The 12697-nt window shown below is 41.6% G+C and overlaps 1 protein-coding gene across 1 annotated transcript in view; it reads right to left on the bottom strand.

The window, feature by feature from the left end:
* Positions 1 to 674: 674 nt before the first annotated feature.
* The window catches only part of swap70b (switching B cell complex subunit SWAP70b), a 47414-nt gene continuing 35391 nt past the window's right edge, over positions 675 to 12697 (bottom strand). The window contains exons 8-12 of the mRNA XM_047393107.1: positions 12554 to 12661; positions 11377 to 11543; positions 8312 to 8510; positions 5266 to 5362; positions 675 to 3466 (exon numbers count right to left, since the gene is read on the bottom strand). Coding sequence (XP_047249063.1) covers positions 3348 to 3466; positions 5266 to 5362; positions 8312 to 8510; positions 11377 to 11543; positions 12554 to 12661 — 690 coding nt within the window. The 3' untranslated portion in view covers positions 675 to 3347. The remainder of the gene's footprint in view (positions 3467 to 5265; positions 5363 to 8311; positions 8511 to 11376; positions 11544 to 12553; positions 12662 to 12697) is intronic.

Here is a 12697-nt window from a genome sequence, read left to right as displayed (position 1 = left end):
TGTGCACAACAAATAAATGAACTACCTTCTATAAAATGAATAGTAGAGCTGATTGTTGTGTAATGTTCATAAGGAGATAGTTGAGCATCAATTACAAAAGGAAATAAGTTAAACAGGTAAAATATATTGAGAGCAAAGTTATGTATTTTACTATTGACTTAAACAATATTTAAGCAAGCAAATGTACCTGACATTATTTTAGGTCAGAGTTTTGAGACATTATTTATTGAAAAGCAAATATAACTTATTAAATAGTGTGATAACTTCATAAGCCGAGTAATGAGATCAATATATTTAATAAATATTTAATCCTTAGCGCCCTCTGTTGGCAGCTCCCTTAATCACATGCCACAAACGTGGCTTTACCTGTCAGTCTTTACAGGGAGGGGAAGCTCTGCTTTAAGTGTTTTCCTGATGGGAGATCAACACTGAATGATTTTAAAGCTCTCTACTAGCACAGAATCCTGAATCACTGAGAGATCCAAGATCCAGAGAGTCTGTACCTCAATCTGTGGTAAAACGAGAAATCCTCCATCACTGACTAAATCATTCTTTTTCTCAGTTTGGTTTTCAATGGCAATAATCTTTTCACAATTAAGGAATGACTGTAGTAAAAACAGCTATAAAATGAATGTAATGTTGGGTTGAAAACAAATAAATTAAACTCAATAACGTGATTATTAGAAATAGTTTTTATTACACCGTTCAGTCTCCAGGTTTTTACAAACGCATGCATACATGCAAGAGTAAATCAGGACAGTGTTAATAGAAGAGTACAGTAAAGATGTCCAGCAGTTCATAATCCTGTCTGTAGTGGACGTTGGCTCTGAATGGCCTAGATCAAGCAAACTAGTTAAACAGTGCTTGGACGTTGATACAAATATTTAGGAAGTTGTACATATGTTTTTAGAGACAGCTTTGTGAATGCAAAAACTGTAACAAGCAATAAAGTTGTTGTTAAAATGTTCAAACGGTCTAATTTCCCTGTTAAACGGTCCCAAAGACTCCAGGCATTGTACAGATTTAGTTTCTAAAAGGCTTTTGAATTTTTAGACACAAAAACGACCCTTTTTTAACAGTAAGAACCACAACGCAACTGGTTGATGGCTTGGGAAATACAAGCAGAACATTGGGACATAGTGGAAGAACTTATAAGGTAGTGGCATGTTCAACAATGTTCCCTCATACCCTCAAAATACAGACTTTATATCAGAACCATTATGCAAGGAGTCCCAAGTTTTAAAGAAATGTGACTGTTGTATCTATCAAAGGATTACTCTTTAGTTCTCCATCTGGGTTTCTGGATGGAAGGATTAAAAAAACCCAACATCCTCCTTTCATTAGCTGCACATCATTAATCAACCGATCAGACAATACACACTGATAAAACAACACATTGTACTGACAGTTCATAATATAGAAGGAATGGTAGAATAACTAGCTTGCTGTTCCATGCTCCTACATGATATTACAGCAAACTCCACATTTACTGGTTGCAGTAGCAGTTTCTCACTGACGTTTAGGAAGGTCCAACCTTCTGAGTACAATATTCAGTGGGGAAAACGTTTAAAAACAACTGGTTAAAAAAAAAAAAAAAATCAGAGGTTGCACAAATTTGGTGTTCTTAACAATTTGTTTTAAATAAATGTATATGAGGCATTTTTACCACATTCTTTACATCTTTAAGTTTGGATTCAAAGAACTTGTTACTATTTGCATGAATTCATATTTTTCTGGGTTATAAAATAAATTCAAGTAAATTTGAAAACACTTTATTAATCCCAAAAGGAAATTAAATGTTGTTGTAACTCATATTATCCAAGTTTCTCCAACTCCAAGAGTTGCTGCAGATGCTGATGGCCGTGGGCAGGAAGGATCTCCTGTAGCGGTCGCTATTACAGCAGATCCGGAGAAGCCTCTGACTGTTTGTTGGAAGACAGTCTGATGAAGAGGATGCTCAGGGATGGTTGTAATGTTATTCATTTATGAAGAAGAAAAATGACACTTCTTCAAGCCATTGGCCACTAAGCTTAACAAAGACCCTATTTAAGTTTTCCCACCATGCACAGTGAGCAGGATGGTGTCTCCACCAACCAGTGATGGAGAACAGCAGCAAAGTGTGGCATCTTAGGGTTACAAAGTTTCCATAACAACCGTGAGACACGATCCACATGCCAACTGGTTGTTCAGGAGTGATACCAGACAAAACGTTGTCTAGCCAACCATGAAAGACATAAACAGGTAAAGATGTCTAAATTTGTCTGGGACTTTAAATGGAGCAGGTTCTTTTGGTCAGACCAGACTAAAGCCCCTTTTACATCCCAGTCCCACAATAAACATGAAACTACAAATCCTCCATAATAGATCACTTTGTCGTGTCACATCATACAAGGCAATCCACCGAAATCACAGGCTGGGATTGCATAATCAAAGAGACGTGGTTCGTAACTAGGAGTTTTTACCTGCTGGGTTTTTTTCCAGGGCTTAGCACAATGTTTTTGTGATCATCATGCAAAGCATCAAGGGTGGGCGTACAAATAATTGATTTTATTCAAACAATTTTCTACAGGTGTGATTTATTTGCCCACTGGTTAGATGTACTCATATTATAGGTTGGATTTTTCTAAGGTTGTCATTGTTAGATTATGCTACTACATCTGCACCACAGATGCCAATAAATGTGGACTGCACACAGTAGAAAATAAAAACAAAATCAAAATGAATACCATGTCTACTTGCTTCATTGATACCAATGCATTAGTGTGTTGGGTGAATAAAACTTTGATGCTACCTGTTATGTTTCTGTGTGGGAGCACACATGTTGGATCAGAATGAACCATTAGTTTTTAAATATGTGCCACATATACTGGATTTGTGAAGGTATCTCAGATTAACGTCTACAACTTCAGCATAACAGTTCTCTTGTATTTACAACCTATAATTGGCGCCTGGGACTGTCTGCTAAATACAGTTAAACTATGATGAAACAAAGCTGCTTTTGTTCCTCTGTTTTTCCGCATATTTTTGTAAGTCTTAACTGGATTCGAGCTAAAAAAGGGACACAATGTTAAACTCCAGCTCTAGTCTTTAGTGTTGTACACTAACAGCAGTTATTCTGTTGCTACCAAGTGGACAACATTAAAGATTCATTTAATGGAACCAATTAATTCATGTTCTACTAATATAAAAATGCCTCAGTATTGTAATAACCGGGTATTTATATCCCATTGGAAAATCCAGTCACCAGGTTTGCTTCCAGTCACTACCTGTAAGTTGTACTGGACACAGCACATCTTATCAGCCTTTTGATTTAGTGACATGCTTGAGACTGAAGTCTGACAGCAGCTTTACTGAGCCTGCGCAGCTTGGTTCTTCATCTCCTGCCACTGCTTCTCCCGCAGACTCAGCTCAGCCTCAGAGAAGGCTGCCGGGCCCCAGTTTGTAATGTTCTGTGGCCCTTTGGAACCTGTGGATGACAAGCAAAACAACATTATTCTTAACAGAAGAATTTCAGTTGAAATATTGTAAACACTTACAGTGAAACCTGTAAATACGAACAGGTCTGAATATCAATTTATCCAAATCCAAATAGGGCATAAATGTCCGGAAAAACAAATTATCTCTGCACACGCATGCAGGATGGCCGCAAAGCCAACCCACAGCACTCCTCTTATGACCCTGGCTTTGTTTTACCAGTAAGACCCACATGTCACAGCTACAAGCATGCCGACTCTCCTGTGTTGTCATTTATTCCCTCCATTTCCTGCATCTGTCACACAGTGGCAATGTTTGATATTAGCCATGTGGGCAATTTCCCAGGGCGGCATTAAAAAGGTGGCTGCATGTGCACCTGATGAAAAAAGTATCCAATTGAACTAACCATGTTTTCTATTGCCTTTACACATGTGCTATCAGTGGAGAGTTGGTGCCCCAATGTGTGGAGCTTGCTGTTGATGAGAGTCACCATGTTACATGTTTTGTGCAGGACTGCACGGCATTTCTTTCAAACTAGGTTCTTAGATGATTTTCTGCATTGAATTGCTTGTTGGAGGGCAGGAGGGGCTTGCCCAGGGCATCATTCATGCAAAAACCACCACTGCCACAATGTTAGCAAAGAAGCCAACAAAAATGGAGGTAGAGGTTCTCATTTCTAGAGCATGTGTGCAAAAAGAAAGCTTCTCTGTGCAGAAACCTCTGTACAGCAACAACTGTTGTGACATTTGTGAGCAATGCAGAAGCAAGTGTTAACGGCAGATTTCTTCTAATTAATATCTTAAAGATGTGATACAAGTGCTGCCAGGAGGGATGAGAGGGATGCAGGTGCTGTTGAAACATGTGTTGGATGATTGAGCAGGTGTGGCTGGTATAATGGACAGGATTTCAGAGAAACGTCCTGTCTTATATACATTGTGTTCAGTGTCATCATTATGTATGGTTTCATCATGGTTTAACCATACAGTAACTTCACTTTTCTTAGTTTTTAATGAAAAAGAAATCAAGATACAGATTGCATGTCTGAGCAAACTACCTGTGTTTTAAGAGGCTCAGTCATATTTAATTTATTCTTTTCAATTAACTTTCATGTATCTTAATACATTTTTCAACTGTAGTAAAAATCTCTGTTATAATTTGTATTCCACAGTGGTATCATATTACCATAAGAGAAGAGCCTCTGCATGATTATTTTGGTTATCTTTCCTGATTTAATATTATACTGAATCACTCACTCGGTTGTTTCCAGAATGGAGTCAGGACCCCGCTATGGTGAAGCTGAGTTTGAACTTGACAAATCCAATAAAATAAAATAAATGACTGCTAACAGCATTGGTTCTCATAACGACTAGAAGACAGAAACAGTCATCAATGGAAAAGAACAGTACTATGGTTGTCTGGGCAGTTTACACCGCCAGTGAGATTTTCTAAATAGATTTTTACGATTTTTCAGTCAACTGGCCAGAGACAGTGATAGCAGAGGTTACAGATCTCTGTCAGTGTTACTTTGTGTCAGAATTTAGAAAGGTTTGGGAACCCAGTACTACTTGATTCGCTCATTTAAGAAATGGGCATCAAAATGAGGGGATAGTTCACATTTTGTCACATTGCAAAAACAAACTTAAAGGACCAAGCTGAGAACTCCAGCTGAGAATAATAATCATGGAACTGCAACCTTAAAATACCTCCAGCCTCCTCTTCTTTTTAAATGAAATTTTGACTGTTTCATATCTGGAAATAAGAAGACAGAGAAAGACAGCAGAGGGTTGTTACCTGGTTGAATGAGCCGTAACATCCCTTCATGTTCAGCCACTTTGTGCTTCCAGGTCTTGGTGTTGTTAGTTGCATCTTCCAGCTTTTTCATCACCGTCTGATTCGTGCACAGAAAGTTGAAGTTACCTTAGAAACCTTATTGATATACATGCACAACTATTTTTTTTTAGTTCTGTTAACAAATAACTTGACACTTAGGGTGTACTCACACCAGGAAAGTTCTTTGGACCGGACCAAAAGCTAACTTTATTTTTTTCATTTGGTGCGGTTTGTTTTCACATTGTACTTTTTACAAGTGAACTATTACTGGTAAACAAAGCCACGCAGGTGACTATCATGGCTCCCATTGGACAGAAATGACGGGGGCGGGACAGAGCACAGACCTGGAAATGGAGGAAAACATCTGTAGACGTTCAGCTCCTCTGTTCTGCATATTTATGCTGTTATTAAAGCTGTAATATTATTGTGAGGCTGAAGAGCAGCTCATTCAACACAGACTTTGAGACGTTACATTTATAATGTTGGAACCCTGTTGGAGAACGCGTGCTGAACGCCGACGTTCTCTACGTGCAACAAGCCAGTAGCGTTGCTAAGCAACACACAGCTTATCAGGTATGATTACCTTACAACACACACCTTTGCTACCGGCTACGGTGGCTTTTTATGTCCAAAGAGACGTACGCTTTTTGTAGTTGGTTTGGATCGGGGCCGGTTTGTATTCAGACCATAAGCGAACCGCACCAGAGTCTGTTTGGAAGTGGACCGAGACCACCTCAAAAAGTGGGTCTCGGTCCGGTTGTTTGGTCCGGACCAGGGTTCGCTGGAGTGTATTCACACCTGCACAAAAAGACCGGACCAAGGGGGGAAACGAACTCTGGTCTGTTTAAAGCGGACCAAAAGTGGCAAGTGTGAATACACCCTGCTAACTGACCTGCTGCTAACTGACCTGCTGTTAACTGACCTGCTGCTAACTGACCTGCTGTTAACTGACCTGCTGCTAACTGACCTGCTGTTAACTGACCTGCTGTTAACTGACCTGCTGTTAACTGACCTGCTGCTAACTGACCTGCTGCTAACTGACCTGCTGTTAACTGACCTGCTGTTAACTGACCTGCTGCTAACTGACCTGCTGTTAACTGACCTGCTGTTAACTGACCTGCTGTTAACTGACCTGCTGTTAACTGACCTGCTGCTAACTGACCTGCTGCTAACTGACCTGCTGCTAACTGACCTGCTGCTAACTGACCTGCTGTTAACTGACCTGCTGTTAACTGACCTGCTGCTAACTGACCTGCTGTTAACTGACCTGCTGTTAACTGACCTGCTGTTAACTGACCTGCTGTTAACTGACCTGCTGTTAACTGACCTGCTGCTAACTGACCTGCTGTTAACTGACCTGCTGTTAACTGACCTGCTGCTAACTGACCTGCTGCTAACTGACCTGCTGTTAACTGACCTGCTGTTAACTGACCTGCTGCTAACTGACCTGCTGTTAACTGACCTGCTGTTAACTGACCTGCTGTTAACTGACCTGCTGTTAACTGACCTGCTGTTAACTGACCTGCTGCTAACTGACCTGCTGTTAACTGACCTGCTGTTAACTGACCTGCTGTTAACTGACCTGCTGCTAACTGACCTGCTGTTAACTGACCTGCTGTTAACTGACCTGCTGCTAACTGACCTGCTGCTAACTGACCTGCTGTTAACTGACCTGCTGTTAACTGACCTGCTGCTAACTGACCTGCTGTTAACTGACCTGCTGTTAACTGACCTGCTGTTAACTGACCTGCTGTTAACTGACCTGCTGCTAACTGACCTGCTGTTAACTGACCTGCTGTTAACTGACCTGCTGCTAACTGACCTGCTGCTAACTGACCTGCTGTTAACTGACCTGCTGCTAACTGACCTGCTGCTAACTGACCTGCTGTTAACTGACCTGCTGCTAACTGACCTGCTGTTAACTGACCTGCTGTTAACTGACCTGCTGTTAACTGACCTGCTGTTAACTGACCTGCTGTTAACTGACCTGCTGCTAACTGACCTGCTGCTAACTGACCTGCTGTTAACTGACCTGCTGTTAACTGACCTGCTGCTAACTGACCTGCTGTTAACTGACCTGCTGTTAACTGACCTGCTGTTAACTGACCTGCTGCTAACTGACCTGCTGCTAACTGACCTGCTGCTAACTGACCTGCTGCTAACTGACCTGCTGTTAACTGACCTGCTGTTAACTGACCTGCTGTTAACTGACCTGCTGTTAACTGACCTGCTGCTAACTGACCTGCTGCTAACTGACCTGCTGTTAACTGACCTGCTGTTAACTGACCTGCTGCTAACTGACCTGCTGTTAACTGACCTGCTGCTAACTGACCTGCTGCTAACTGACCTGCTGTTAACTGACCTGCTGTTAACTGACCTGCTGCTAACTGACCTGCTGTTAACTGACCTGCTGTTAACTGACCTGCTGTTAACTGACCTGCTGTTAACTGACCTGCTGCTAACTGACCTGCTGTTAACTGACCTGCTGTTAACTGACCTGCTGTTAACTGACCTGCTGCTAACTGACCTGCTGTTAACTGACCTGCTGTTAACTGACCTGCTGCTAACTGACCTGCTGCTAACTGACCTGCTGTTAACTGACCTGCTGTTAACTGACCTGCTGCTAACTGACCTGCTGTTAACTGACCTGCTGTTAACTGACCTGCTGTTAACTGACCTGCTGTTAACTGACCTGCTGTTAACTGACCTGCTGTTAACTGACCTGCTGCTAACTGACCTGCTGTTAACTGACCTGCTGTTAACTGACCTGCTGCTAACTGACCTGCTGTTAACTGACCTGCTGCTAACTGACCTGCTGTTAACTGACCTGCTGTTAACTGACCTGCTGTTAACTGACCTGCTGTTAACTGACCTGCTGCTAACTGACCTGCTGTTAACTGACCTGCTGTTAACTGACCTGCTGCTAACTGACCTGCTGTTAACTGACCTGCTGCTAACTGACCTGCTGCTAACTGACCTGCTGTTAACTGACCTGCTGCTAACTGACCTGGTATTGCTCCAGCGCCCCTTGCCTCTCTAGCTCCAGCTCTTCCAGTTGTTTCATTGCAGCTTGCAGGGCGCTCTCCTTGGCCAGACGTTCCTTCTCCAGCTCCTGTTTCTCCGCCTCAGTTTCAGAGATGGCCCGCTGCTGACGCAGGTGGATCTGCTCCAACTCTGATCTCTTCTCAGCCTCTTCTTCAAGCAACCTGCTCCACACACACAGACATGCAATGTAATAAAAGGTCTTGTACAGAGGCAGACACGTTTGTTTTCAGCCCTGGTATCGATGAGTAAAGAATTAGTAAAATGAAGTAATCTTTTACTGCAGCAAAATTGAGAGAAAAAAAATCATCCTTTAACTAGGGTACATACAGGTCCTTCTCAAAATATTAGCATATTGTGATAAAGTTCATTATTTTCCATAATGTCATGATGAAAATTTAACATTCATATATTTTAGATTCATTGCACACTAACTGAAATATTTCAGGTCTTTTATTGTCTTAATACGGATGATTTTGGCATACAGCTCATGAAAACCCAAAATTCCTATCTCACAGAATTAGCATATTTCATCCGACCAATAAAAGAAAAGTGTTTTTAATACAAAGAAAGTCAACCTTCAAATAATCATGTACAGTTATGCACTCAATACTTGGTCGGGAATCCTTTGGCAGAAATGACTGCTTCAATGCGGCGTGGCATGGAGGCAATCAGCCTGTGGCACTGCTGAGGTCTTATGGAGGCCCAGGATGCTTCGATAGCGGCCTTTAGCTCATCCAGAGTGTTGGGTCTTGAGTCTCTCAACGTTCTCTTCACAATATCCCACAGATTCTCTATGGGGTTCAGGTCAGGAGAGTTGGCAGGCCAATTGAGCACAGTGATACCATGGTCAGTAAACCATTTACCAGTGGTTTTGGCACTGTGAGCAGGTGTCAGGTCGTGCTGAAAAATGAAATCTTCATCTCCATAAAGCTTTTCAGCAGATGGAAGCATGAAGTGCTCCAAAATCTCCTGATAGCTAGCTGCATTGACCCTGCCCTTGATAAAACACAGTGGACCAACACCAGCAGCTGACACGGCACCCCAGACCATCACTGACTGTGGGTACTTGACACTGGACTTCTGGCATTTTGGCATTTCCTTCTCCCCAGTCTTCCTCCAGACTCTGGCACCTTGATTTCCGAATGACATGCAGAATTTGCTTTCATCCGAAAAAAGTACTTTGGACCACTGAGCAACAGTCCAGTGCTGCTTCTCTGTAGCCCAGGTCAGGCGCTTCTGCTGCTGTTTCTGGTTCAAAAGTGGCTTGACCTGAGGAATGCAGCACCTGTAGCCCATTTCCTGCACACGCCTGTGCACGGTGGTTCTGGATGTTTCTACTCCAGACTCAGTCCACTGCTTCCGCAGGTCCCCCAAGGTCTGGAATCGGCCCTTCTCCACTATCTTCCTCAGGGTCCGGTCACCTCTTCTCGTTGTGCAGCGTTTTCTGCCACACTTTTTCCTTCCCACAGACTTCCCACTGAGGTGCCTTGATACAGCACTCTGGGAACAGCCTATTCGTTCAGAAATGTCTTTCTGTGTCTTACCCTCTTGCTTGAGGGTGTCAATAGTGGCCTTCTGGACAGCAGTCAGGTCGGCAGTCTTACCCATGATTGGGGTTTTGAGTGATGAACCAGGCTGGGAGTTTTAAAGGCCTCAGGAATCTTTTGCAGGTGTTTAGAGTTAACTCGTTGATTCAGATGATTAGGTTCATAGCTCGTTTAGAGACCCTTTTAATGATATGCTAATTTGGTGAGATAGAAATTTTGGATTTTCATGAGCTGTATGCCAAAATCATCCGTATTAAGACAATAAAAGACCTGAAATATTTCAGTTAGTGTGCAATGAATCTAAAATATATGAATGTTAAATTTTCATCATGACATTATGGAAAATAATGAACTTTATCACAATATGCTAATATTTTGAGAAGGACCTGTATGTTTAGTGAGAAAGAACAGCCCATCTTACGAAATCATTGTGTTTAACAAAATCAATGGTGGAACAATTTTTGGTAGCCCTGCTGTCAATACTTTGGACAACTGCTTCTTCTCTGGTGACTTACTGAAACATAAAGAAGCACATTTATTTTATGTATGCACCAACAACGATGCATCTCTTGTTTTGGTCAGTAGGTGGCACTGTGGTGCCTTTATTGTCTGTGGCCTAAACGTCAGGGTTCACAGAAGTAGTTTTTATATTCTGTCTACCTTATCAGTACCATTCTGAAGGTCATTGAGTCATTTTTAAGAGGAAGGTACAAAAAACCAAGACCATGTGTGGTTCTGTGTCTGGTTTGATGCACCAAAAACACAAAGAAACTCAGCACCTTAACTAAACACATGAAAAACTGTAGACAACAAAGGTCAGGTTGGCTCTGATGAGACTGAATATCTTGGTTCTCCTGTCACTGCAAAGTTTCTCATATTTTGTCTGTATACATTAATATTACCTACTATTCTAAGTAAATAGAGTAAGCTCAGTATAGCTATTTCATAATAAGTGATACCACACTTCCTTGTAGCAGCAAACAAAAACCCAACCCCCACCTATAGTCTTAATTCCCACCAATAAATTCTGCCTTTTACTGTGCTGTTGGCTTGACCTGAGATTTCATTTAGATTAAGGGTCTGAACGAGTGGAAAACATGGATGAAGAAAAATCCATTTAGCAGCAACTAAAGGCCAGGTTGTTGTATTCAGACAGTGATTTAATTTAAGAACACACATAATGACACACTCTTTGCTGTTTAGCCAACTGCAAGGTGGAAAGCTAACGTCAGCAGAGAGGAAGGAAGGACAAGAGAGGAAATGTTCTGGGACTGTGGCAAAAAGAATAAATGACTTGGTGAGACTGACAAAAAAAAGAGAAGCAGACAGCTCAGAAGGCTTTTTGGACATAAACTGATGTTAAAGATGTTGTATGAGTGATATATTGTTTTCATATATGGTGAAAAAAGGAAGAAACCCTCAAATCTGCCTGTAATTTCCTCTCTATAGTATAATTTATGTCCTCCACCTTTGAACTGACCGTGCCTGCAGCTTACGGACAGTTTCCTCATCCTGTCTGGCACGCCTTTCATCCTCCAAAGCGTCCTCCAGCTTATGGTACATGTCCTCCAGCTCCTGGACCCTCTGCAGGTACTGCTCCAGCTCAGAGGACTTCTGGGCCACCTGCTCCTCCATCTGCTGTCGTACCTGTTAAATAAAAAAATCCATTCCTCTTCTTGTTAATGCTTCTACTAAATGTATTAGTAGAAGTGCTTCCCATCTAATTAGGTCAGTACTAACCTTCCTGCCAGGAGAAGTCAATAATTATTTATATCAGGAGCAGCAAACTAGGTTTTTACTAACATTTTAAAAACAAAACGACTACAGAGATGACAATTTAAACAGGAATCAGTCTGTGTGTCAGTCAGTCATTTTCTACCGCTTCTTCCATACTGGGTCGCGGGTCGTGCAAAATAACATTTCCTTTTATAAAGCCTGTATCTCTGCTTCCTTTGATTTCATTTTTAATCACTTCACTGATGCTGGAAATAGTGAAATTCAACACCAAAGACGTTAAAACCGTTGTTACAGCCTGGTAGAGAGCTTTGTATTTTGCCTTCACTGATCAGAAAAATGTTTTATTTTTGAGTTTCCAACCAGCTGGACTCACATCAGGACCAACACACAGGTCATCAGCTAATACTAATAGTGTATGAAAGAGGGTAAAAAGTGCATGTATGGTGTACAGAACTTAATTCTTGTACCGGTCCTGTTTGTTGGATGCAACAAAAACTAAGGCTAAAGGATGTATTGCTAAACAAAGAAATAAAATGGAAATTAAAATGTCTTGTAGGAGACAGATGAGAGGGCTGTCTAAGAGAAAATAAAAAGATAAACATCTCTGCAGAAAGCTCATCACACACCCACACTGTGCACTCACCATTTCATGTTGTTTTCACAGGAAGTGATGTACTAGTTCCAACATTTCATGGTCATTGCAATTACCACATGTGTTTCAGTAACAATAGCATGTCTCAATCTTACAACAGACTACAAACCCTGCTACATCTCACTGAGAAACAATACTAAGTCAGATATATTAGGAACTGTACATCAATCCTTTAATAGCACCTAAAGAGAAAGTTGAATACATGTTGTGTGGTTCTGCACCTGCTGTGGTGCAATATTTTACTGGAAGGCAGAGTTGAATGACATACCATTTTTTCTCTCTCAAGCTCCACCTTGTAGCGGTCCTGGAGTTCAACGTGGGTCAAAAGGCGTTTTTTCTCTTCCTCTGCTGCTTTTGCTGCTGTGTCCTCCAGAGCCTGACCAGAAGTAAAACAAACATCAAAACAGGGACT

The sequence above is a fragment of the Girardinichthys multiradiatus genome, chromosome 2 (genome assembly GCF_021462225.1).
Source record: "Girardinichthys multiradiatus isolate DD_20200921_A chromosome 2, DD_fGirMul_XY1, whole genome shotgun sequence".
In the NCBI taxonomy this organism is placed as follows: domain Eukaryota; kingdom Metazoa; phylum Chordata; class Actinopteri; order Cyprinodontiformes; family Goodeidae; genus Girardinichthys; species Girardinichthys multiradiatus.
The sequence above is the reverse complement of the archived record's forward strand: the minus strand, read 5'-3'. Positions and strand labels throughout refer to the sequence as shown.